The following is a 26,404-nucleotide window of genomic DNA, read 5'->3' as shown; positions in this document are numbered from 1 at the left end:
GGTCCGAAAAATGATCACCTCATAATATTCAAAGAATGATTCCTTATTACTGATATTTATTTCATTTCCAACTTCAACATTTTAAAACAACATTTTAATACCACTATTTTTTCATATAACACGTTATGTAGTATTACTTCGCGGCGCAGCCGATACCATTTTTCGGTTATGCTAAAAAAAACACGCCCATTTTGTGTCGCGTATCTTTTATGAAATTATTGGGTTATAGACTACAAAAATGACTCGTGATGTAATCACAGTTGAAGACAGTTGAAAATGTAAATATTTATCGATACATTTGGATAGTTTATGTTTTAAACAAGCTTGTCACTTCACGAAATTTTATTCTTAAGCAGAATAGATCATGTTTTTATCACGTGTAGAATTTTTTAATTGATAACTACAAAAACATCTGTCATCGTTACAATTAATTACTATATCATATGTTAAGTATTGAATCTTGAAAAAAAATAATTGTTTTTATCAGAAATAAAACTAATGGTTACACGGAAAAGCTTTTCAATGACAGGGATACACTTAAAACTTATCCATTTGTCTACATTTACATTCCTTTTCTAAAGCGTTTAATTATTTATTCGTATTAAAATTGCATGTAAAATACATAATTTTATCTGTAATATAATTACTTTACACAAATTATATATATTTTAACCAATAGCTAAAGAAGTTAAACGAAATGATTTAAGGCCACGCCATGTCTATGAATTTGCAAACTGGATATTTGTAAACAAAGACGAAATTTTTTTAACAAAAAATGAATGTACCATAATAAGGCATACATTTACAAAAAACATAAGAATATTTTTTCTATTAACACTGCATGTAAATTACAGAAAAATCGTTCTAGTCTTCCGTTATCACCATTTGTGGAAGTTGTCGCATTCAATTTGTTCAAACCGTATAACTTCATCGGTTCATAAAATGCAATTCTTTTAATTTGCTTGTTCAATCATTGTAAATATATATTTATATTACAAAATAAAATATTAAACAGTAACAAGGGATGCATTTTGTTTTTCGGTTTTAATGCGGATATAAAGAATATCTTGGTACAGTGCAGAAAAATATATATATATTGGTCACGGGAGAGAATAATGGGTATTATTCCTCTATTATGTTTTGTGGTATGACGTCTCTAAATAATAGCCTGATCATATTAAGTAAAATTTACGTGATTAAGAAGGGGGCGGAGAGAGCAAAACGATCGAACCCGTTTTAATCGCGTAGATTTTACTTTATATGATCTTACTTACTTACTTACGTTGAACATAACCCGCTTTTTCATTGGCTGATCAAAGCTCTGTGCCAATCAAAATAAATATCATCACTCTTTTTTACGGCCCATAAGCTGTTAATCTAATAGAGAAGTCGCTGTGAACTTAGAGAAATTCTAAACGATTAAAAACATCATTTAAGAGAATATCAAGCGACTGTTGATTGAATGAAAAAGTGGGTAATGCTCTAAGGAGATTTTCACAACTATTTTTGGACATTAATAACGCATATAAATGATCAACGAAAATGATAACTATCCTTAAAAAAACTTATTGGCGTGCGATAACTTGATTTTACTCTTTTCAGATCAAAAGCATAATGGATTTGAAAATAAAAATGCATACTGTCGGTCGATATACAAAGAGGAAATATGAGAGACCACTAATGGTCTGTCATGCCCACTTTGTAGATTTCAAACTATATCTATTCTATTTTGCTTCTACTGTAGTCCAGAAAGTCGACCCTTTTAGTTTGTACGCGGACCTTACTTTAAGACCTCGTTTTTAAAGAAACAAATTACTGCCGTCGCTTAAGAAAATTGCCTTTATTACATACATGTAAGAAAATTAATACTTGTTGATATAGTACACGTCCAATAAAGTATGTATTCACAAAAGGAATCAAAGTAAAATTTCAACAGTATATACTTTGATATTTTGTCATACATGATTGCACAGGTGGGATACTATGTACACAAATGTTATATAAATTTGTATGTCAATCAGCAGTGAGCAATGTCAATTGACAATAAAGAAAACAATGGAAATACATTTTAAAGAAACATAATTTATAAGATTTAAAAGATATACAAGAAATTGAAATGCATGATAGAAATTCAGTATGGTTATTGAGCTTATACATCGGAAATAGTATAGACATTACACTTATAACAAACACAAAACGATAGTTGTTCGTATTTACAAAGGAAATGAAAACTACATATGCTAAAAATTATTCATTTTAGCGGCCTGTTCTTTTCTGTTGTTAACTTGTTATCATATGTCAATGACATTCTCATTTTGGTCTTAATCTTTGGTGTTCATCAAAGCCATCATATACTCGCTTGATTTAAAAGAAAAAATAATTGTTCATCCATCCAAGACTGACACCGGAGGTTCGCCGAGTGGTGATTGTACAGCAAGAATAAAAACTTTCCAAAACATTTTTTCACGAGTACCTCCTTCGTGCCAAGTTATAATGGGATGAGTTTTCATTGTACGATGCAAAGAAGAAATCATGTTTTTGCTACTTATGTTTTTAAACAAAACAAATACCACTGACGAATTCCCACACCGTCGCAGCCTTTCTTCCACCAAATGTTCTTGCCAAAGACACCATTCGTTCTTCGCAAAATTGTTGGACAATACCACAATGATTTTTTTGCTTTTCGTAAACGCAGATTCAATTTCACCACACCTGTCAGCTCCAACGTCAAACTCTCTATCAGGAATACATAATCGTAAATTTTCGCATTCCAGTTTTGGCACAAGTGTTCGAATGATCCATTTTTCATCTTCCTCACAGTATACAACATAGGCATCGTATTTGAAATCTTGTTCATTTATTAACTTGACATATCCTATTCTTTTCAAACGGAAGTAATACATATAATTCTTGATTGTTGATAAATGCGTTGAAATTATAATAGAAGTTAACGTAATTAATAATATTGCAGCTGAAACAGCAGTAATTACTACGATCCATGGGTTTTTTTGTCTGCAATCCTCCTCCGATAGAGTGAGAGATGTCATAGGTTGCCTAAGCATACTAGCAGGTGTCTGGCATGTATACATATTTGGAAACAAAAGAAGAGTTACATTTGTTTTTTTACTCCAGGTTTTGAACCACAACAAGTCACAACCACAATTAAATGGGTTATATGCAAGACTTAATGTTTTCAAACTATTCAAAATATTTGCTGGTACTGATGTTTCGTTGAAAACCGAAATCTTATTATGCGACAAGTCTAAATCTACTAAGTTTGAAAGGTTTTGAAAAACATTTTCATTCCAGCCTATAAGTCTATTTTGTTTTAGAGAGATCTTTTTCAATGTCTTGGAATATCTAAAAGTATCTACATGAATTGTGTCCATTCTGTTTTCAGCTAAGGATAGGTTAACTAATTTTGTCAAGGGCTTTAATATTTCCTGACTTAAAGACCCTGTTGAAAAATGGTTTCCACTTAAATCTAAAGTAGTTATATTTGCACAAGATTTAAATAGATGAACTGGTGAATATTTTCCTTTTTTCTCAAAATCAAAATTGTTGTTCTGAAACTTCAGAGTACGAAGACTGGAACAATTGAACGCGTATTTTGATATTGACTTTAGGTTTGTTAGATAACTAATTTGTACACATTCTAAAGATCGTAGAAAACTGAATATATTGTCGTCAAGTTGAAATATTTCAGTGTAACTCAAATCTAAGGTTTCTAAAGATGCAAGACAAAGAAAACTTGAATATTTAATTTTGTTAATTTTTGTATGCGATAAATCGAGATATTTTAAAACAGGGTTTATGCTTTGATTCAAATCATTGCAAAATAATGGAACTTCACTAAAATAGTTGCCTTGCAGATCAAGATGTTGTAGATTAGGAAGACAATTAAATTTATATCCAAATAGTGTTGTAATTCCTGTGTTTTTTAGGCTCAACACTTTCAAATTAGGAGTATAGCTTGTGTGGTTTTTTCCACAGAATGTGGGAAGGGTTTTCAAACGATTTTCTTTTAAATCTAACTTTTGGAGAGCGGGCAAACAATTCATAGAATCGTGTTGAAAAAATGTAATGGATGTTTTCTGAAGGCTGAGTACTAATAATTTCGGAACAAAGCTGTTGCCAAGTGAGTTGCAGAATAAAGGAACTTCTGTTATTCTATTTCTGTCAAGATCTAGAGTTTTAAGATTTGTCAAACATTTAAAATGTTTGTTGGAAATCACTCCGCGGATACCCGTTTCTCCAAGATTAATTTTCTTTAAGTTACTTGTAACATTTTGAGAGTGGGAGCAAAAACCAGTCGGAAAAGTTCCAAGTTTTGTTTTTTCAAGGGATATTGTTTTTAGGTTGGGGAAACAACTAAAGAAATTATTTGGAATAGTTTTGATTTTTGTATTGCGTAATTGCAGAGTGCTTAGTGATGGCAGTAAAGAAACCGAATTTGCAGGACATAATTTTATCATATTTTTAATTTTAGAAGACGACAAATCTAACGTTTTCAAATGTAGTTTTCGAACAACCCCTGCGTCGAAGTCTAACAATGGATTGCTTGCAAGAATTAACATTTTAATATTGGTATGTTCAAGATATTTGAACACGTCTTTAACCTTAAAGTTCAATTTGTTAGAATTAAGAGTTAACTCTTCAAAAATAGGCGTAATGTTTATCAACGAGTCTCGTAAGATTTCAGAGATGAGTGTAGGACTATGTGATATCTGTAACCTTTTCAAATTTCTAAACGATTGAAATAGACCCATTTGCAAAAATTGTATATGCATTTCTTGTAACGTTAACGTTGTAAGTGGGAGGCGGCTTAATGGCAATAAATCACTAACAGATATGTTTTGACGTCTATAGCATTTGAAAGTCACATCTTTAATGTAGCGTGGTAAATCAGGAAAATAAAATAACTTCCCATTCTTTCGGTCTGGTCTACATCTGGCAGAAAGTTTCTGGTCATCACACAGACACATGTTTTGACCGCATGAAATCGTGACATTGGTGGCAGTTTTCAGTATGGCAGCGAGAAACAGAAAAACAAATATATTGTTCTTCATTGTTTTGCAACGTCTAAAAAAAAAGAAAAAATACGCTTTGAATAAAAACATCATCGAATTATTTTTCTTAGAACATTTATTTTTCATAAAAGTGAAAATTGTATTTGCTTTTATTATAGGACTATGTTTCAGAAATAAAGGCTTGCATATTAATATAATGACAGGTGTTATAACAACAGCACACGTAATATTCAAAACATACAAGGAAATATGTTCCAGTTGCTCATTTCTTGCTAGCTTACAAGATTCAAATTAACTTAATTTGAACCAAGTTACTGTTTATATCACATTTTTCTTGACATTTTGATTTTTATGAATACGTTTGTTTTTACTTCAGTCATCTTAGTTATAAATTGAGGCATTTTGCAAATAAACTACAAAATGCCAGCACCAGAGTACCTTTGGTATTTCAACACATGCGTAAAGATATCCGTAAGGTATTATTGAATTTTAACTAAAGAGTTATTATTGTGAAATTAATCAAAAACCTACTTTCATTTTCGATAAACAAGCCCGAAATAACAAAAATGAGATTAAGGTGGTGAACACGGTTTAGTAGATCCAATCTTAGGGATATTTTGCATCAAAATATATACTTCCAATGAAATAATATTGAATAATAACGTAAAGAGTGAATATATTTACTGTGAGCCTATTGAGATAATAAATAGACTGAAGTTAAGATTTGACAAATGTTCAATAAATAAAATGAGTCAATTCGTTTCTTTAGTGGGCGATTTTAGTTTTGATAAACATTCGCTTGAAAACTTTCAAGAACGGGGTAACCAAGAACGCGGACTGACTAATGAACAACAAGCTTATCTTTCAAAAATATTGGTGCGCTAGCGCTGTAGCCATCATAAAACACCGACGCAGATTTCTAAACATTGGTTTAAATTTCTGAATCGATTAATTAACAATCGGAAGGCAGAGTGGTGTATTGAAATTGTCCTGGAATGGGGTCTCAATTCTAGAGTGGGCTTCACATCAGCAATGGCATAGCTCATTGACCTTAATCGTTATGTATCTGCTGTAATTTCAATTTCAAGGTGAACATTTTCTTTTCAAGAACCATTGGTACTTTTGTAGCAATCGTATCTTCTAGGACCTTTCCGGCAAGCTCGGAAAACATATATCCGAGGTTTTCCGAGCTTGAAGGAATATAAGATAAAGCTAACTATTTATTGTAATATTTAAAATAACTAGCTATTTATTGTAATATTTAAAATAACTATATTCATAAATAACTGCATTATAAGACCTAAGCTACTATTACGTTTGACATTTAATTTACAATAAAACACAAAACTTCATGTGAAGATGATAAAACGAAATTCAAATGGTACAGTTTATCTACAGTAGTACAGTCTTCCCAGAATACCCTGGATATGGCGAGTTAACAATCGGCCAGCTACTTTGAATCTGAAAACTTTTGTTTAAAATGTGCATGCAGATGGATAAGCGTGTTTTAATTTATTACCTTTTTTTATACCACGACTGATTTTTCGATATAATTTGTATTATAATTACTCTACCAAATAAGAATTTCAGATAAACGACTTTTGAAATTCTTATTTGGTAGAGTTATTATAATACAAATTATATCGAAAAATGACCAAGAGAACCACTAAATACCCATCCATCGATTTAAAATAAATACAATAAAAAAGTAAATTTTTCAGTCAGGTGCAACAAACAGGATTAAGGCCACGTACATGTATTCATCCCTGTCAGCACGTACTTCTAAATATTCAACACTGCAGTTTGTTTTTTATTTCAATTTTAAAGAATAAGATAAGCTAGAAAAAATCAGACAAAGTTTATACAAAAATAAACAAAAATATGATTAAAAAAATATTAAGCATTACATGATAATAATATGTAAAGTGTTAAGGGTATCATCTAGAACACTAAAACGAAAAGAGTACAGGTTTTCTGTTCAGTAAAGCTAACGGTATCGCTTCAGGTGTTTTGTGTTGTTTTGTGTTGGTTACACATTTTGTACAAGATCTAGAAAAGATCTAGAAAAAACTAGATTTCAGAACTATGATCAAAACGGAGGATTGTAACAATAAAAATTGCGATTCGCCAAAACAAAATCAAAACGCTTGCTCTAAATGATGCAAGGTGAAAGGAAAAAGGAACGTTGATCGTAAGTGGAGTAAAGCAGTGTTTAATTTTAAAAGCAAGAAAGCAGATAGAAAAGTGAAAGTTAATAAGTCGAGAAAAAAGAAGAGAAGTTCAGCAACATCTGAGAATCATGATCTTGGGTTGCATATCTATAAAGGTAATATGGAAGGGGAACATAAATTGACATATTAAATAAAAATGAAAGTAAACACAATATTTATATTATTATTTAAGACTATCGATAACACTAAGTCAGCCTTAGTTACATATATTTTTGTATAATTAGTATATTTTATGGACAATATTGTTTCTGCACATAGAGCTACATGTAATTAAGTACAGGAATACATGTCTAATAACAATAAAATTAAAACATCATGGTCTCTCCAGTGACATGACTTCAATATTATGGAGAATATTTGGCAAAAACATTAATTCACACTAAAAACCCGGGGTTCATCTGTTTACATTATATTATTCGGACTGCCTGGGATTGTATTCCTACAATGTACTTCAAATGTTGGGGGCCTGTAACAGCCTGCATAAGACAATTCTTTTCAGACTATTTGAAGCATCAAAAATGTAAGGCAATTTAACAAAGAGGTAAGATATGTTGACATTAATTTTATTAACATATCTTAAAGAGGTTCGATCCTCTGATTTTGGGTAGCCATTTTGTGTCAACTCTAGTCTGGAAATTCTGTGTCATATATGAATTCTACTTGTAAATTCCTTTTTTTACAATGCCAAATAAACTCTATTGAATAAAATAGTGAAGAAAAAAATCCATATTTAGAAAGTGTAGTAAGGGACTATATTTTGTGGCGGAAGGTTTTTAAGAAGAAAATGAACATTTTTCATAACTCAATTGTTTTAGAGTACCCTAATTTAAGCTTTCTTATTTTCCGTGCAGACCAAATTTTCAGATAGTTTATGCATTGGGTTATCTTCGTATTGTTTCAAAAAACACATTTCAACAATATTTCAATATTTCTATCGACATATATTGGCATGTTTAAGTGATATTTCATAAAAGTAAAGAAAAAATAAACTCCAATTTTCCCCTAAAATTAGATTATTTCATGCCATATCTCAAAATTTACATTATAGACCCATACTTTTGGTTTTATTTTCTGAATATTTAAGTTTCTTTTGACAAGTCTGTCATAATTTGAGAAAAATTTGAGACTTTTAAATTACTTAATTGCATGTTGAATCGTTTATGAATAAAAATATGAATTTTTCAGTGCAAAAAGGTCAAAATATAAATTAGGTGAAGAAATTGCAAACTTTTTCATTATGATAATTTTCATTTTATTAATTCTAAATAATGTAAATTTGTATTTGATACCATGGTTCATTTCGATAAAAAATTATAGAGGGAAAAGCGATTTATGTGCAATTTGCACTTTCAGTGCAGAAAGGTCATATTAAATACACCGTAGCACCGAAAGGAGCATATAGACCCCCAAATTTTGTTTTGAGTTTTGGTTTAGATATGTGTGTAGATATTAAAAAAATACTTTAGAAAAAAACTTAGAGACTTTTGATCGCAGGATCCAACGTCCTTAAGATGGGCGATGTCAGAAGTACTGCAGCCATTTTTAAGTGGCAAATAACTGTGTCCCTTGACAGTACTATAAGCAGTTGCGGTAGTTATAAACTTATCACGACCAACATTGAACATATAATGTGTAATATTTTCATTTACTTTCTTTTCCCCTATCAAATTGTATTGATTTATTTGAGTGATATTTTCGCATAACACAGAAGACCCAATCACCAAATCTGGTGCGTATGAATACAATCTTCCTTTAGTATTTCTCGAAGAACATAGTTACAATGTAACTGACTCCTCGCGACTTCAAGTCAGAACACGACCTAATATTATACTTACGATGATAAATATTTCTCGATGTAAACATATTTTAACATTAAAAGGAATTCAATTGATTAATTTCTTAGTATACCAAAAGTTTTATCAAATTACAGAATGAAAAATGAAATTCTCTTATAAGTTATCAAATCTCTGTGCACTTTTTTTGTCAGCATGATTCGGCTGTTCCATTGGCTCTTCCATTAATTGCATGTAACTCGTTGAATAAAGCAGAGATTTTAAAAAATAAATCATGTTTTCGGAAAGAAAATAAATGTTAAAAACAAGTGAAAAGCTGTCAATGTGACAGCAAACCGGGTTTCTTTTATGTAAACTGTATCCATAATCCATGTCAACCCTTATCCAGTGAAATGGAGTACCCTACATGTATATGCAACATTTTGCCAAAAAATGACTAAGTTCAAAAGCTGGTATTTTTTTCATAAATTATCGGAAATCAGAATCCTAGCAATATGCACACCTCTGATATATGTACAATTGATCTGCAAAAGAACAACTTCCTATCTTGAGAACTGTAGGAGGAGTTATCCGTACAATGAGGGTTTCCTATATGCAATATTTTGCCCCAAAATTACCAAGTTCAAAAGCTGGTATTTTTTTCGATAAATTATCGGAAATCAAAATCCTAGCAATTTGCACACCTCTGATATATGTACAATTGATCTGCAAAAGAACAACTTCCTATCTTGAAAACTGTAGGAGGAGTTATCCGTACAATGAGGGTACCCTTTTGGCAGCCGCCCGCCCGCCCGCCCGCCATTTTCACCATTTTAATAACCGGATTTTTCCGTTGGAAAACCCGGTTAAAAACGTAAATATAAGTATTGAATCATTATTTTTTGAAAGATGTGGTCTCATAACTGCAACGATGTGTGCAAACAAATTTTCATAACGCGCTTGCGCATGTTTTTCAATTTGTATGCACACACCGTTGCAGTTATGAGATCACATCTTTCAAAAAGTAATGATTCAATGCTTAAAACGGCAGATGAATGGTCAGTTTTTCCAATCTGTAGGTCGTATAGTTACCTAGCTAGGGTATAAAAGAGATGACTTTTTATATACAATGAGTTGTTTTTGTCCATAACTTTTAAGTGAAGCAAGGCAACATTTGTTTTTTATACAATTTTTTTTATCTACTTCCCATGATAAAATACCCGTGTTTTTTCCTTTGTATTATGATTTAAAATTTAAAAAATCGTACTTTTTTGGTTTATTTATGCGGGTGTATATATATATATATATATATATATATATATATATATATATATATATATATATATATATATATATATATATATATATATAAATCAAATATAGTTAGTTTAGGTTGTACACAATACCTCCAAGCAGAGCAATCTAGTCGCGTCGAATGTTTTTGAAAATTGTCATTTAGTTAATTTATGTTAAATAATTAAAATGATCATTCCTTTTCATTTAGAGAAGCTAGTTCTTTTGTATTCATAAATTTATTTAAAGTTAACAAATTGCACATCATCATTAAATATTTTTTGATTGAATACTGTGGTTTCATCAAATGAATATTCGTTAAAAACCACGCAAATTTACGTGTCCTTGAAACTGTGATTTTAACTTTATCCATCAGACAATTGATACATTGAGTATTAATAAAAGCACAGTATCTTATTGAAGGATGGAAACAGAAAAAAAATAATTTTTACCTCTTGCTTTTAGTACATGTAATTCCTTCCGACTTAGTCAAGTCAATGATGTTTACGGACTCATTTTATTTCCTGTAATGCACTTTCCCAAAGACCATTTCCTTATGGAAATGTATCTTTCGATAAAACTCGCTTTGAATATTTTCCATGCAATACAGTGTAATATCAAAGTTTCCGTGTTTCTTCAGATAACTACATTGCAAATACGGTTTTATCATTGACAGCTCGTTGACAACATTTTGAAGGTGGTAATGTAAAAACATTTTATTGCTTACTTTAAATTGTGGCATTGCACCACACAGATAACAAAATCGGATTTTTATCCTATGATACACTTATAAGAAGTGTTATGGAAGTCTGAACAGAACTTATATATTTAGGGGAATTTTTTTTATTCTACATCGTTTACATGCACTTAACATAAAATATAGTGTCAGAATATTTTACTGGTTATGATGACACCAGCAGATTCATTTCCCTGCGACAACTATTTTCTAGGCAAAGCCAAGGAAAAAAATTGCTGAAGGAAGGGGGGGGGGGCAGTACACTTGCTATTGTTCTTATGGTCATCAAATAGATACGTGTTTTCCATTTTACCGTAGAAATGTAATTTGCGGCAATGTAAAATTTGTTGATGGTGAAACAAGTTCGAGTTATCGGACTTTGAATTCGAAGAAGCGTAACCGATAACACTAGAAAAGTCCCGAGTTTAAAAGGAGAGAAATCGGAATAGTTTTTATGATTATTCACCATGGACAAATAGCACAGGGACTATTTCACGGTAAACCTAGTTGCGGTAAAAAAGCAGCTGCAGGTGTATTTATTTTGACTTTACATATACATGGCATCCTTGATTAAGGAGTGTGGTAGGTGTCTGAAGTTTAAGACTACAGCGAGCTGAGTTAGTTAATTTTAGGACATTCTATCCTTTCAAACTAGTATGCATGGATTATTTAACACTCAAACTTTGTAAAGGCCAAATCCAGAACATCTTGGTAGTAACAGACCATTTAAGCAATGTTTTTGTTGCTGTACTTTCTAGGAATCATACAGAATTCTAAAACAATAGTTGATGCCTTGATCCACACCTTTATTGTTCCTTATGAGATTCCAACGACTCTTCATTTAGATCAAAAGGTTATCTTCAAGTAAGTTAATATAAGATCTTTATATTTATATTTAACAGTAACTTCCAAATTCTATAGAACTCTATATCTTCCCATGGACAATGACATAACTGAACGTTTCAACAGGACCCTCATCTTTATACTTGGAACTACTTTGCAACATTATCAGAAGACTGACTGTAAGTCCTTAGTCAATCGCATATGATGCAACTAAGCATAATACTACAAGATTCTTTCCATACCTTCCACGTTACCTGTACATTAGCCCATAGCTTAGACCAATATGGCAACGTCTAGACATTGTCAGAATATGTAGAGATTTTACACATGCGAATATAGCTTCAAAGTACACTCAAGGACGATGTAAGCTTCAGAACAATCAGAAGTTGAAAGGAGTTGGTATACAGGAAGTTAAGGGGATTGAGTGTTTGGCATGGCCTTGACAACAAGCATAAGATTTTCAGTCCGTGGGAAGATACCCCATAAAATGCGGTTCACCAACCTAACACAATCGGCCCAGTATTTAAAGTTAAGAGGGAGGACAAAAAAGGCAGTTGTAAAACACTGCGTAGGAATTTACTTGTTTCAAATGGATCAAAACTCACATCCCCAATTCCACCACCATAGAATCCAGCTAAAGGAATTAGAGCTCCGGGGTACTCAGAGAAAATGTTCTCAGGTAGATAATTTGCAAAAGTCTGATGATGATAATTTTGTCGGCTTTATCATAGGTATCTGTGCCACCACAGCAAAGACTCGGATTGACCATCACAAACAAACCAAATCATCAACTTTCTTTTTTTTCTAATATGACTTTTTCCCGATTTTGACATTTACATCGATTATGAAATGCCCAGTTGTGACAAGGAGCACACCGGGGGTGCGACCGGTCAGCAGAGATGCTCACTACTCCAAGGCACCTGATCATATCTCTATCTTTTTAGAGGTCCGTGTTGCTCTGCTTTGAATTTGTATTTCGTTTTATGGATTTTTGAGATGGTTGAATGTTTGTTATTGTCATTTTTTTATTGACCAGAGGAAGGATGCTCCTAATATCAGTCTATCAACTGATTGTCAAGAGTATAATGATGACGACTATATAGAAGAAGAGCTATAATATAAGGATGTTATCAGGAATATAGACTCAGAATCCAAGACAGATCCTAAACACAGTCAGTCCAAGGAAGACTTTACAGTCCGAGAGCAAACAGCAACACTAAAAACAATAACAATATAAACAAAAACAAAAAACACCGCTGTTTTCTTTGTTATTACCATTATTTTTTAAGCAACACTTCCTACAAAGAACCATTTTTGTCAATTAATTTGCACAACTTTTCATTTTAAGCAAATTAATTCATATTTTTATCATGTGTATACATATAATAACAACATAAACCATCTGCCATCGTCTAATAACTAATACTTACATGTACCATATGTATGGATCTCGAAAAAAATAATTTGAAAAAAAATTATAATTGGCAATCAAACTAATGGATACAAGGAAACATCGTCCTTCTATGACACGGATATACTTAAATGTGGAGATATCGGGTCAACATATAAATGTATTACAGTTTGTAGAATTTTCTATCAGTTATTGGTATTAAAATAAAAAATATATAATTCTTATATGCAAACATTTTTTTTTTTATATATTTCAGCAAATTACTACAGAAATATAAAAAAAACTAAATTTGGAAATAATTTAAGAACATGATTTTTTTAAAAATCAAACAATTTAAGTGCTAACCCGAATATCTTTAATTTGGTGTACATGTATACATTTGGGGATGGGGGTGTACATTTACGTGGTTGTATGGTTCCGCTTTTCCTAGCAGAACAACAACACATATGCTAACTTATCTTCATATAGTGACATGCATTAGAATAAACTATTCGTGTAAGTAGCCTAAGCTCTAGGTCTATCGATATGTAGTTTGCCCTGATAAAAAAATTCGAGTTGCCATGCGTATGTCAGCCTAAAGTATCAGATTTCCAGCTATTGAAACAGATTGATTTTCTGGTGATAGATGTTGGCGATATTCGTCAAAAACTCCTCTGAATCTTAGACTAGTTCCACTCTTAATAATTTGGGAAATTTTGTTCAAAGTTTGGCCGTTGGTTTCAATGTTAATCGAATGAATTTAATCTCCTACTAGTTTCAACCTTAACTTTGGACTTTATTATTAATCCCCTTGACTACAAAACATTTGTTTCTTAATTACAAGGTCTAAATCCCCAAATAATATCAAGTTGCTGATTTTTACGGTTTAATTTCACTTTAGTTTCACAGTAGTAAATGGAAAGTCAGAATTGTCAAGATTTAAATGTAAATAATATGCCTGTTTTAAATCTTGATTACAAAGCGATGTTTAAGAAATACAAAACTCATTGACTTGAAAGTTAATAAGGCTAACTTTGTCCTCTTTCCATGCAAAAGAAATGTACGAAGTTTGATATACATTTGTGCGAGGGTTTTCTTTGAATCTTGTCCATATCTGAAGTGGACCCACTTACTAACACGTACAGCAGCCATGCTTTATCTCCTTCGCACAAGTTGCGCAAAAGGACAATAAAATAGGGTGGTTTTTTAAATTCTGTTTTTGGTTTTTTATGGTTTCTAGTGGTTTTTAAGAATATCTAGGTATGCTGTATAAAAAATACATATTAATATCACGCAAGTGAATACCGTTAATTCATTCATTATTGGTCTGTGGTATAAGATCTATATACACAGTATTACAACTTTTTCATGGACATAAAAACATGTAAATCACCCTTGCGAATGTTTTTGTCATTTAAATTTAGACCACGTGGTTTTGTTTGACCCTTTCAGTTTCGCAGTAAAAAATTGTGCCTTGTGTTTAAAGTCTATTTCCTAGAACCTATAGGTACTTGTAGTCAAACATGAGATCTAGACGTTTATTGATTTGAAACTTTACATTCATTCAATGGCGGGTAAAATGAGTTCTAGAAATAAATGTGACAATAGAAAATATAGGGGTTTATATGTTATTTCAGCAAATAACATGCTTAGTAGCGACTCATCCATAGGATTTATTTTTAATCCACGCCTGACCTAGTAATATTATCAATAATGAAACAGACTCTACTATTTTTTGCGGAATGTTCTTTGAAAATGGTTTGATAAACTATGTTTTTATACAAAACAGACACCAATTTTTTTTAAAGCATGGTATTTTATACTAAAGCCTTCAACATGGCTATGATTTTTTAACCAACGCAATGTTTATATTTTCAACCACGTGCAGAGTGGTTTAACACGAGCAATGACTCTGTTCTGAATATCATCGTTTAGTTTAAAGAGACAGTACAGCTGAAAACATATGTGTGAATAACTTCAGATTTACCTATTGTATCGTAAGGAAATAAGAAATAACGTTGATTGTAATAGTTGAAATACATAAAAATCCCTTCCACATACTTAATTAAAGCTGAACACCGCTCGTAAATAGGCACTGTCCGCCATATTTCTCTTTAATCACTGCTGTCCCTACAACCCTTATATAAGGGACAGACCTCTAAACAGTTCAAAGTACTTCGCTGTGGAGGTCTCACCTGTGTGGACGTACAGTTTGCCTCGCCGTGTTACCCGGTCGCGATGAAACTATCAAATTTTACGCACTTTTTGAAGCCAGGAGAATACTAACATCAAATAAATTGGTCAATGCATTATTTACGAACAAAAAATGAACATAAGATAAGAAAAAAAATGCATAAAACTAAAGACCACGAAAGGAATACTACATGTCGGCCACAAGGTTCAGGTGTGCAATCGGGTGTAACGAAATCGAAGGGTTTATTTACCAGGTATCAGTGTGACGGTGCCTATTTACGAGCAGTGTTCAGCTTTAACGAAATTATGAGCCTCCGGAAATTCAAGGGTCGTACAAACCGGAATAATCTTATATCGTTTATTTGTACCACGTGGACTTTGATTGACAATAATTGACACGTGCTGAAAACTACAAGATCTTCGTCCGACTACGGTCATCATGGTATACGAAGTAAAAGGGACTCTCTAAACGGAACACATCCTCACTTACTAGGTAATTTATAAATGGTTTACCAATTTCGGTTCATTTTAAAATGAACAGACATAAATATTTCAAATAACCTCTCAATGGGCCTCATTTACAAAAATGAATTTAGGTTGTAGCAACTCCTATGATAAACACGAAAAATACATCCTTACAAAATAATAATTGTGGTTATTTTAAATAAAATTGTTTACAAAAATGAATTTAGGTTGTAGCAACTCCTATGATAAACACGAAAAATACATACTTACAAAATAATAATTGTGGTTATTTTAAAAAAATTATTACCTGTGAGAAGTAGAAAAGACATATTTTTATCAACAAACATGTTCAGGAGAATCTTCGCGAGCCCTGCATGCGTAATAGTACAGAAGGCTGAACCCCGTAACACGTTGCGATGTGAATATGTGATAGGTTATAAGTAATTATTTGTTTATTAGATAATAATTATATTTATTTCATGGAGAACTTTGTAATTTTTTGAAAGTTTATACATTCATGAATAGTACAAAAATACCGAACCCGATCGGAAATTTTTTTTAAAGTCGGTTTTTTTTAATAAGATGCGCCGTACTGTCTCTTTAAATAACCACAAGATGATGAAATAAGACATATCTTAATAGATTTCCATGTTTTAACATAAACGACCAGTACTTACGAATTTTGAGAATATTATCCTTATACTTATACTTCCGCTCGAAATTTTACAGGAACTGAACAAATCTCGGGGAAGTCTCGTGAACTTTCATTCGAGCACATCTGGATTTATTTCATACTTAGCAACGATAAAGAAAACATTCCGAACAAATTCGCAAGGGTGTAAATGGTCTTTCGAAAATGGTCAGTCAGTATAGTATACAAAACAATAGGCCTGCACTATTACGATTTTGTTTTCAAATCAATAAGACATCGGATTTGAAAACCAAATGTTGACCATTATTTTCTGACGAAAGAAAAATCAATTCATTTACGAACGCGTCGAAGTAAAGTTAATGTTTCCCAATCCAGAGACCTCATTTTCAAGCCAATGAAATGTGTTCCAACTGAAGGCAAGAGTCTTAATGCAATTGAATTTCTGAGCGCCCCTTGTGAATCTCTCTTAATACTAAGATATGTGTCACGGAACATTTATTTACGAAAAACTATATTAACATTTAACAGATACAACATATGTTTCAGAAATTATTTCGCGGTTGAATTAAGCAAAAACAATATTTTTATTATACTGGTTGAACAGTTATTCATGTATCACAAGAAAGGGTGTAGTTTAATATTCAAAGGAAAACTGTTTTATCAAATGGTACTAATCAAACTTGTTAACATCAAATAATAACCAGATAAGGACAAGAAAAGGTGGCCAAAGGGTCTACACTGTGCTTTAAATATATGAATATGTATTTTTTAATTTTTTAATTTTCGTGTATAATTTTATGTTTTAAAATGTCTTATTGACATCAATGAACATGTTTTATTAGATATTAATTGTTAACAGCAAATAATAAACTCAAATCATGACTTTTATGATATTTTTAATATCTAGGAGAAACTGTTTCCTTCGGAGCGGGGGTATAAAAATGGAAAATACATAATATAAATGTATAATGTAGGAACATGACTTCACATTTAAAATAATACATATTTTGATAATTAAAATGTATGGTAGAAATCAAGTGTGGTATATGAACTCATACATTGAATATATGTGTGTATTATAAATATAGGACTTAAACACGAATTAAACAGTGGTTGTTACATGTAGTATTTACAAAGGAAATAAAAACTATAAATGTTACTGATGTTACATTTTAGCGGGCTGGTTTTTTTTTCGGCCGTTATCCTATCTCGACAACAGTCTCATTTCTGCTTATATCTGGTTTTTAACGAAGTCATCATTGACTGGCTTAGTGTAACAGAAAGATAATTGTTCATCCATTTAAGACTGATACCGGAGGTTCGCCAAGGGGTGATTGTACAGCAAGGATAACAACCTTCCAAAACATTTTTTCACGCGCACCCCCTTCGTGCCACGTTACTATGGACTGATTTTTCATTGTACGATGCAAAGAAGAAATCATGTTTTTGCTACTGATGTTTTTGTATAAAACAAATACCACTGATGAATTCCCCCTTTGTCGCAATCGTTCTTCTACTAAATGTTCCTGCCAAAGACACCATTCGTTTTTTGCAAAATCGTTGGACAATATTACAAGGATTTTTTTGCTTTCTTAAAATGCGGATTCAATTTCACCACATCTGTCAGCTCCAACTCTAAATTCTCTATCAGGAATACATAACTGTAAACCCTCGGATTCCAATTTAGGCACGAGTGTTCGAATAACCCATTTTTCGTCTGCTTCACAGTATACAACATATGCATCGTATCTATAATCTTGGTCATTTATTAATTTGACATACCCTATTCTCTTCAATCGGAAGTAGTATATATAATTTTTTATAGTCGGTAACTGCACAGTAATAAGAGTAAACGTTAAAAAAAGTAAGAAAGATCCAGCCGATGCAGCAGCAATATATATAATCCATGGATGTTTTTCTGTGCAATCGTCTTTTGTTAGTTGTAGGAATGTAATTGGCTGCCGAAGCATGGAAGCAGGTGTCTGGCACGAATACTTGTTCGGAAATAATAGAAGAGTGACATTTGTTTGTAGACTCCATTTTTTAAACCAAATTAAATCACAACCACAGTCAAACGGATTATACGCAAGATTTAATGTTGTTAAATGATTCAAAATATTCGTTGGCAATGACGTTTTATTAAACACTGCAATTTTATTGTCCGCCATGTTCAAATGTTGTAAATTCGAAAGATTTTGGAAAACATTTTTTTTCCAACCTATTAGCTTGTTTTGATTCAGATGTATTTCTTTTAAAGTCTTGGACGATCTAAATGTGTATTCATGAATAGTGTCCATTCTGTTATTAGTCAGGATTAGTGTAACTAATTTTGTTAAAGGCTTAAGTGTCTCTTCAGCAGTGGGTCCCGTTGAAAAGTGGTTTCCACTGAGGTCTAAGGTCGTCACATTTGCACAGGATTTAAATAGATATTTTGGAAAATATTTTTTTCTCTCAAAATCAAAATTGTTGTAAGTAAATTTCATTGTGAGAAGACTTGAGATATTGAACGCATATTTAGATATGCCTGTTAAGCTCGGTGAATCGCCAATTTCTAAATATGTCAAAGATCCTAACGAACTAAATATATTGTCATCAAGTCGAGTGATTTCGGTGTTCTTTAAATATAACTTCCTTAAAGAGGGAAGGCATAAAAAGCTGTCGTTAAATATGTATTTAATTTTCGTGTTCGATAAATTCAGATCATGTAGAAGGGGGTTAGTGCTGTGATTTGATCCATCGCAGAAAGACGGAACTTGTCTGAAGAAGTTATATCGCAAATCAAGCTTTTCCAGATTTGGAAGACAGCCAAACTTAAAACCTTTAAGATTTGTAATACTTGTATTTTGTAGGAACAGTTCCTTCAATTTCGGAGTATAGCTGGTGTTATTTTCTCTACAGAAAGTTGGAAGACTTTTAAAAAGATTGTTTTTTAAATCTAAGCTTTTAAGAGAAGGCAAACATTTCAAAGAATCGTTATGAAAAATTGTGATCGATGTAAACTGAAGCCGAAGACGATATAGTTTCGGGACATTACTAAAGCCCTTAGAATTACAAAAGTGGGGGAAATTTGTTATTGGATTTTTGTCGAGTTTAATATGCCTAAGGTTTTTCAAACACAAAAAATGTTTGCTACAAATATGTCCACTGATTCTGGTATTTGCGAGATACAATGTTTCCAAATGATTTGTAACATGTTGATAGTTGTGGCAAAAAGTTGGAAAAAATCCAAAAGGTGTGTTATCAAAGTTAACTTTTTGAAGACTTGGAAAACAACGTAATACATTTTTTGGAAGTGTTTTGATCTTTGTTGAACGAAGTTGAAGATTCTCTAGTGTTGGGAGTAGAGGGGTAGAATTTGCAGGACATATTATTGTCAAATTACCAAATTCAGAGTATGATAAATCTAAAATTTTCAGATGAAGTCCTTTTACTACATCAGCTTTGAAATGATATAATGGGTTACATGTATATGCCAAAACTAAACTTGTAAAATTGGTATCTACAAGATATTTAAACATGTCTGGCACAGTGTCCAATCGGCTAGAAGTCATATTAAAAGTTTGAAAACCTTGTGAAATATTTCTGAATGCCTCTTTTAATGTATCAGAAGAAAGTTCCGGATTATATGAGATATCTATTATTTTTAGACTTTTAAAGGATTGAAATAAACCCATTTCCATAGTAGTAATTTCCATACTATGCAGTCGCAACACTTCAAGACGAAGGCGAGTTAAGTTCACTAAATCCTTTGTAGAAATATGTCGGCGTGTATAATCTTTGAACATAACATCAGTGACGAAATTCGGTAGACGAGGAAAGAATAATAACTCTTCTCGGCCTCGATCTGGTCTACAGCTTGCAGTAAGTTGTTCGTCATCACAGATACACATACTCCCGGCACATGAAGTAACAACCGCCGAGGCAATCTTTATCACGGAAGAACCAATAATAACCAAACACAACAAACTGTTTGTCTTCATCGTTAGGGAAGATGTGAAATTGGACTGAAACAATAAATTAGCATATAAACATATGTACAATATATTTGACTTCGAAAAAAAAAACCCATAAAATTATGTGTTATTAAAAAAAGGATTAACAAAAAATACTGAAAAGAAAGTTTTGCGTGATAAAAAGATGCTGGATGTAAGGCCCCACGTTTAATAAAATTTGTGCGGAAACAAATGCGTAAATTACAACTCGAGATGCGTAAAGACCTGTAGCTCCGAGATCGTTCATCTGATTTTTTGTCACACCAGGAGCTTAAGTCCTGCAGCCTATTTCACTTAAATGTTACAAATAGTATTAAGTTGTTTTTTTTTTTACCCGAAATTGCTAGTTATAAATCGCATGGATGCAAAAATATCACACGAAGTCTTATAAATAACAATTGTTTCGTTCAAAGGACGTTTCAAATATGTCAGGAAACTATTATAATATATCTTTTTAAACAAAATGTTTGATACAAATTTTGTAGCAAAACTATTATTGTTTATATTAATTTTATACTTTGTATGTCTGAGATAAGACAGTTACTTTTTAACTTATCCGAATTTTTTTTCAATAATGAACAAGAAGGTAAGAATATCAGAAACATCAGAGCATTATGCTAACAAAACTGAAACAACGCTGCATAAACAGGTAAAGGAGTTTAACGGCGGCGTAAATCCAGAATACAGTTCGAAAAAGTGAATTTTAGATTTTTTAAGATTTAGACAATGAATTGAGAGTTATAAATATTTTATAAAATAATTAAAAAGATCAAACTTGTGGCCTTTCACCTGGATATATTTTAAGAGCATCAGATTTAGTTTTGATGTCCTAGTAAAAAGTGCCGGCAATGGTTAACATGCCAGCGCTTCCCAATATTTATTGGTAAAAATGAACGGCAGATAAATGTCTCAATATGTAAATGATTTTTTATCACAGATAAAAAAACAACAAACAGTTAATAATCGGTTTTCTATTTTGTTTATTTTTTTTTGGTTAACTGTCATTTACTTTTGGTTTTAATTCAAATAAGGAATGCTGCTGTTTTGTTATCATAGTCCAGGCAAACAAATATTAATGTAATATTTTAACGTCAAACGAGATACGCAAGATTTATAAGAAAAAAATATTTACCTGTACTTCCAATAATTATTTGCGGTGATGTAAACGTGCTCAAACGTGTTAAAAACGACGTGCACTTTACCAAAAAAAATTTCCTCTTGGAAATTTATCTGCCAACATCACGTGTAAAATATCCATTCCATCTATTAAAACGCAATTACGGTGTTTCCGTGTTTCTTTCATTGAAAACAATCCAAATTGGAAGTTATATATCAATCAATTAGAATTCAAAAGTGGAAAAATAACAATATTTTTTCCTTCTTTGAATTGTAGCATTTCCTCATATATTATGACACAATCTCATGTTACACTGTAATAAGTATTTAAACTGATAAAAAACTTTTGGTGCAGTTAAAAAATTAGGCCGCATGTTTTTAAGTTGAATTTACTCTTATTTTGGAGGTTTTTCGGCTCCCTTTCTTGAGAGGGGGAATTTATTCACAAAATGTTTAAAACACTCTTTCGCACGTACTAAATATAAACTACATGTATACGCTCAGCCATAGACACAGTTGTCAATATAACAAAATATACACCTTCACTGTACAAACCATACATTACATTTTAAAGCGAAATCTTTATAACAATTCATTCAATAAAATTTCAATTAAAAAGACAAATGATTTACACTGCCATTGACCTTATGACATATATAATTACATGGTCACGATCTTGGTCAAAAATTATTTTTCCGATTTTAATGTTTACAATGCTTCACTAGGGCATTTTTAATAGGCAACCAAAATTTGAGTGTCATTCGTTGAGTAATAAGCGAGTTACTGAGCTGACAATTCTGCTAGGTTAACAAAGCTTTTGTTTACATTTTGGATGTTGAAATGTAAAAATTCCAGTTTTAGACCTAAAATGAATGTGTTAATTAAACGCTAGGAACATAGAAAAAGCAGGTTGAAAACGATTACTTACTGGTATATTGAACATATGTAAACAAAAACAGAGTACGAGCCTTGTTAACATGAAAAAGAATTGTGAGCCATGTATCTTGCTTATAACTCTACGAATGACTCTCAAATTTTATTTGATTATTAGAAATGCATTCCTAAACTAAGCATTATAAATAATAAAACAGAATTTGATCAAAATCGTGACCATGCCCCTTTAAATGTGGTAAAAAAAATTGTATTTCGTTGTGCATGTATAACATTTTTAAACTGTTTGAAGCATTTTGTGCATTAATATATAATAATATACAGTTGGGATGGCTTGTACTGACACTTTGACATGAAAGTATGATCTGATCTGCTTCACAAAACACAACATATGCATTTCGCGCATGATAATGGTGTACAAATACTCCTTTATGTGTTTATTACATTTGCTTTAGTATCATACATATGAAATGTACGTTTAAAGAATAAGATGCTTCCTTTGGTGATTAATGCGGGACATTGCAGAAGAATGTTGGGTTTTTTTTTGCAATGATCGCTACCTTCATAACCGCATGAATCATCAAAGGAAGTATTTAATCGTTTATTAAAAAATTAATGAATTGATCGTTCAAAAGTAACTGAATATTTGTTAACGTGTTTCAGTACCTTAGATAAAACATGTGAAAAGCTGTCAATGTGACAGAAACCGGGTTTTCTGTTATGTAAACTGTATCCATATCCATTTGTCAACCCTAAATTGAAAAACAATACCTATCCAGAGAAATATTGTACCCTATAAGCAAATTTTTCTGCGAGAAAATGAATAAGTTCAACAGCTTTTTTTTTCCATAAATTTAATACCAAAAATCAAAACTCAAGCAATATGCACATCTCTGATATATATTCAGTTGATATGCAAAACAATTTCCTATCTTAAAAACTGTAGGAAGTGTTATCCATACAATAGGGGTACACTTTTGGCAGTCGCCCGCCCGCCATTTTCACAATTTCAACAAGCATTCTGAGAGTATTGCATAAGCAATACACGTCCCCTACCGGGTTGTGGAAATTGTGAAAACAATGCACTGCTATGCAGAATATCGAACCCGAACATTAAAAAATTGGAAAATAAAAAATTAGTTTTCTTGCAAATATGTCAACTAGACGCTACAAAAGTGTAATTTTGATCTGTAGTTTGACATTTTGAAGCTGTTCAGCAAATTTCATATTGTTCCTCAAACGCATCATGTGGAAAACTGAAGTGGGACAGACAGACGGACGGACGGACTGACGGACGCAGAGGAAAGCTATAGTACCCTCCGGTGAAAACCGGTAGGGGACTAATAACCGGATTTGTATTTGGAAACCTGGATAAAAATAGTCAAGTCGTCTTATATAGGAATTTGAATCTGACATTACGATTGTTTTGTACAGTCCGTGATTTTTCTTAGGTTGCTGAAGGTTTTGATCGATCGATAAACTGGTTTGAACTGGATATTGTAGATTTCAGATCTGTCAATTTCTATACAGCTGTGAATTACGGTCAGTTTTCGTTAAAAAAATATTAAAGGAATCTTAGTGGATGTAAATGCATGTAATTTTTTATATGCACTGTATGTATATATTACGGGTTTTATTATGAATTCATCCTTAAGATTAAGAAATGTAACTTCATATCAAAAAATTCCTGTACAGACTTGACATGGAAACCTTGATTAAGACCTATTAGATTAATTGAAAGTGTGTAGGGGGGGGGGGGGCGCTAGACTGATCCTCAAATATCTTGACAAGCAAAAAAAACCAAAAAAAAACAAACAAAGTTTTCCCCCAAATCATGAAAATCCTAATCCGGGGGGGGGGGGGGGGGGGCATTCCTCTATTATGCCATGTGTCTAATGGTTTTGTCTAACTGTGCAAAAATAACTGGGGGGGGGGGGAACTAAGCCCCCCTGGTTCCGACGGCTATGTATTAATTCCACAGATTAAACTATTTTATTACTTGGCAAAAAATAAATATGGAAAAATGTTCTTTCCTTATAAATTTTTTTAATTTGGCTTATATCGTTCGAGAATTCGTATTCCAAGATCAAGTTATAATGGAGGAATGTTCCCCTTTGTTATTACTTCACATGTATGCTTATATATTTGGGCATTTTAATTCTTGACTGCATTATCAATAAGAGTTACACGGCACGTTAATATAAGCTCGTTAAATTTTAATAATATACAGTTCAATTAAAAATCATAAATTAATACATAGGAAATCAACTTGAACCATGAAAACGAACAGATGGATATGAGGAACGCTCTCTGTCTAATAACGCGGATATACTTTTTTCGAACAAGGAAATCCGCCTATGTTAAGCATTACAAACATTGTTCGTATCCAGGAACAAATCAATTTTTTCATTTTTTTTTTAAACTGCATGTATAGATCATTATAAAGATTTTATGATTTATTTACAGAAACATTCAAACTCGGAAGTGTTTGTAAAATAGATGTCCTTTTTTGGGGGAACATTGACTTCAATATTTCATTTGTTATAAATCCGAGGAAGAACTATTTAATAGATAAAAGATAATAAACCAGGAAACGAAATTTTTTTTAGGACATTGAAAAGCAAACTGCTGTGTTTTTTATATAAAGAGAGAGAGAGAGAGAAATATTAAAAATAGTTCGATTTCTTTAAATAGCTGTAATTTTTAATTGTGGAAACACAATGCATTTTGCTTTTGATGGACATTATCTAAGCTATGATGTGCAATTTCTAGATACCAAGTTCAAAGCAATTAGGGCTGTCAAGAAGGGCGAGAAATCAAAATCTCAAATAGCCACAGATTTCGGCGTACCGGCCAATAATCTGTCCACTTGGTTGAAGAACAAAGAGAGCAACATAGAGACCTACCAACAGTTAAACCCCAAGAGAAAAACCAGAAAAACAAGCACTGAAATGGTTGAAGCTGCCAGAAAAAAAATCCCATTTCCTGGCCAATGTTGGTGACGAAAGCAGAGGAATTGCCAGAAAACTTGACAAAACAGATTTCAAGACCTCCAACGGATGGCTAGAGAACTTCAAATCCCTTCAAGGGATCACATTTAAGAGAGTATGCGGAGAATAATAGTTTGTTGACGCAGTCTGACGAGATGACACACCCCTGCGAATGTTATTGTCATTTAAATTTTAGACCACGTGATTTTACTTGACCCTTTCAGTTTCGCACTAAAAATCATGCCTCGTGTTTATAGTCTATTTCATAGAATTTAGGTACTTGTAGTCAAATATAAAATCTAGAGGTTAATTGATTTTAAACTTTATCTTCATTAATTAGTGAATAAAATGTTCTAAAAATAAATGCGACGATACAAAAAATAGTTTTTGTCTGCTGTTGCAACAATTAACATGCTTGTAGAGCAATCGCAACTTACCGGCCTTTCCGGCAAGCTTGGAAAAACACCTCGAATGTATTACCAAGGCGTCTACGACAACCCCCCTTTTTGTAAAACTTGAAATAAATAGAACACATTTTACGATCTGTTGAGATGTGAGCTATACATCATTAAAGTAAACGATGTACACTAAAATATAACACAGAAGCGACATATAAGACTGTCTAGCCGATACTTATTTTAATGGGAAGCGGCTCCATTTTGTGTAAAATTCTAACATCCGGTGATGTTAATACATTCGAGGTGTTTTTCCGAGCTTGCCGGAAAGGCCCGAAAAGTTGCGATTAGCTTGTAGAGATCCCCCCTGAGGATTAATTTTCGATCCGCGCTTGACTTAGTAATAGCATCAATA

General features: G+C 32.2%; 2 protein-coding genes across 2 annotated transcripts; both read right to left on the bottom strand.

Annotated features, from left to right (window-relative positions):
- Positions 1 to 1,842: 1,842 nt before the first annotated feature.
- On the bottom strand, positions 1,843 to 10,866 carry LOC105320665 (toll-like receptor 13). The gene is made up of 2 exons (XM_011418699.4): positions 10,779 to 10,866; positions 1,843 to 5,082 (listed from the first exon to the last, which is right to left on the bottom strand). The coding sequence occupies exon 2, from the start codon at positions 5,067 to 5,069 to the stop codon at positions 2,385 to 2,387; it is 2,685 nt and encodes an 894-aa protein (XP_011417001.4). The 5' UTR covers positions 5,070 to 5,082; positions 10,779 to 10,866; the 3' UTR covers positions 1,843 to 2,384.
- A 7,169-nt stretch (positions 10,867 to 18,035) lies between these two features.
- Positions 18,036 to 21,870, bottom strand: LOC105344901 (toll-like receptor 13). The gene is made up of 2 exons (XM_034475708.2): positions 21,730 to 21,870; positions 18,036 to 20,609 (listed from the first exon to the last, which is right to left on the bottom strand). The coding sequence occupies exon 2, from the start codon at positions 20,583 to 20,585 to the stop codon at positions 18,198 to 18,200; it is 2,388 nt and encodes a 795-aa protein (XP_034331599.2). The 5' UTR covers positions 20,586 to 20,609; positions 21,730 to 21,870; the 3' UTR covers positions 18,036 to 18,197.
- Between the last annotated feature and the right edge of the window lie 4,534 nt (positions 21,871 to 26,404).

This window comes from Magallana gigas, chromosome 9 (assembly GCF_963853765.1).
Source record: "Magallana gigas chromosome 9, xbMagGiga1.1, whole genome shotgun sequence".
NCBI classification, from domain to species: domain Eukaryota; kingdom Metazoa; phylum Mollusca; class Bivalvia; order Ostreida; family Ostreidae; genus Magallana; species Magallana gigas.
The sequence above is the reverse complement of the archived record's forward strand: the minus strand, read 5'-3'. Positions and strand labels throughout refer to the sequence as shown.

Excerpts from the sequence above, each read along its gene's own strand:
- LOC105344901 (XM_034475708.2), bottom strand. The coding sequence starts at position 20,585 with ATGAAGACAAACAGTTTGTTGTGTTTGGTTATTATTGGTTCTTCCGTG.
- LOC105320665 (XM_011418699.4), bottom strand. The coding sequence starts at position 5,069 with ATGAAGAACAATATATTTGTTTTTCTGTTTCTCGCTGCCATACTGAAA.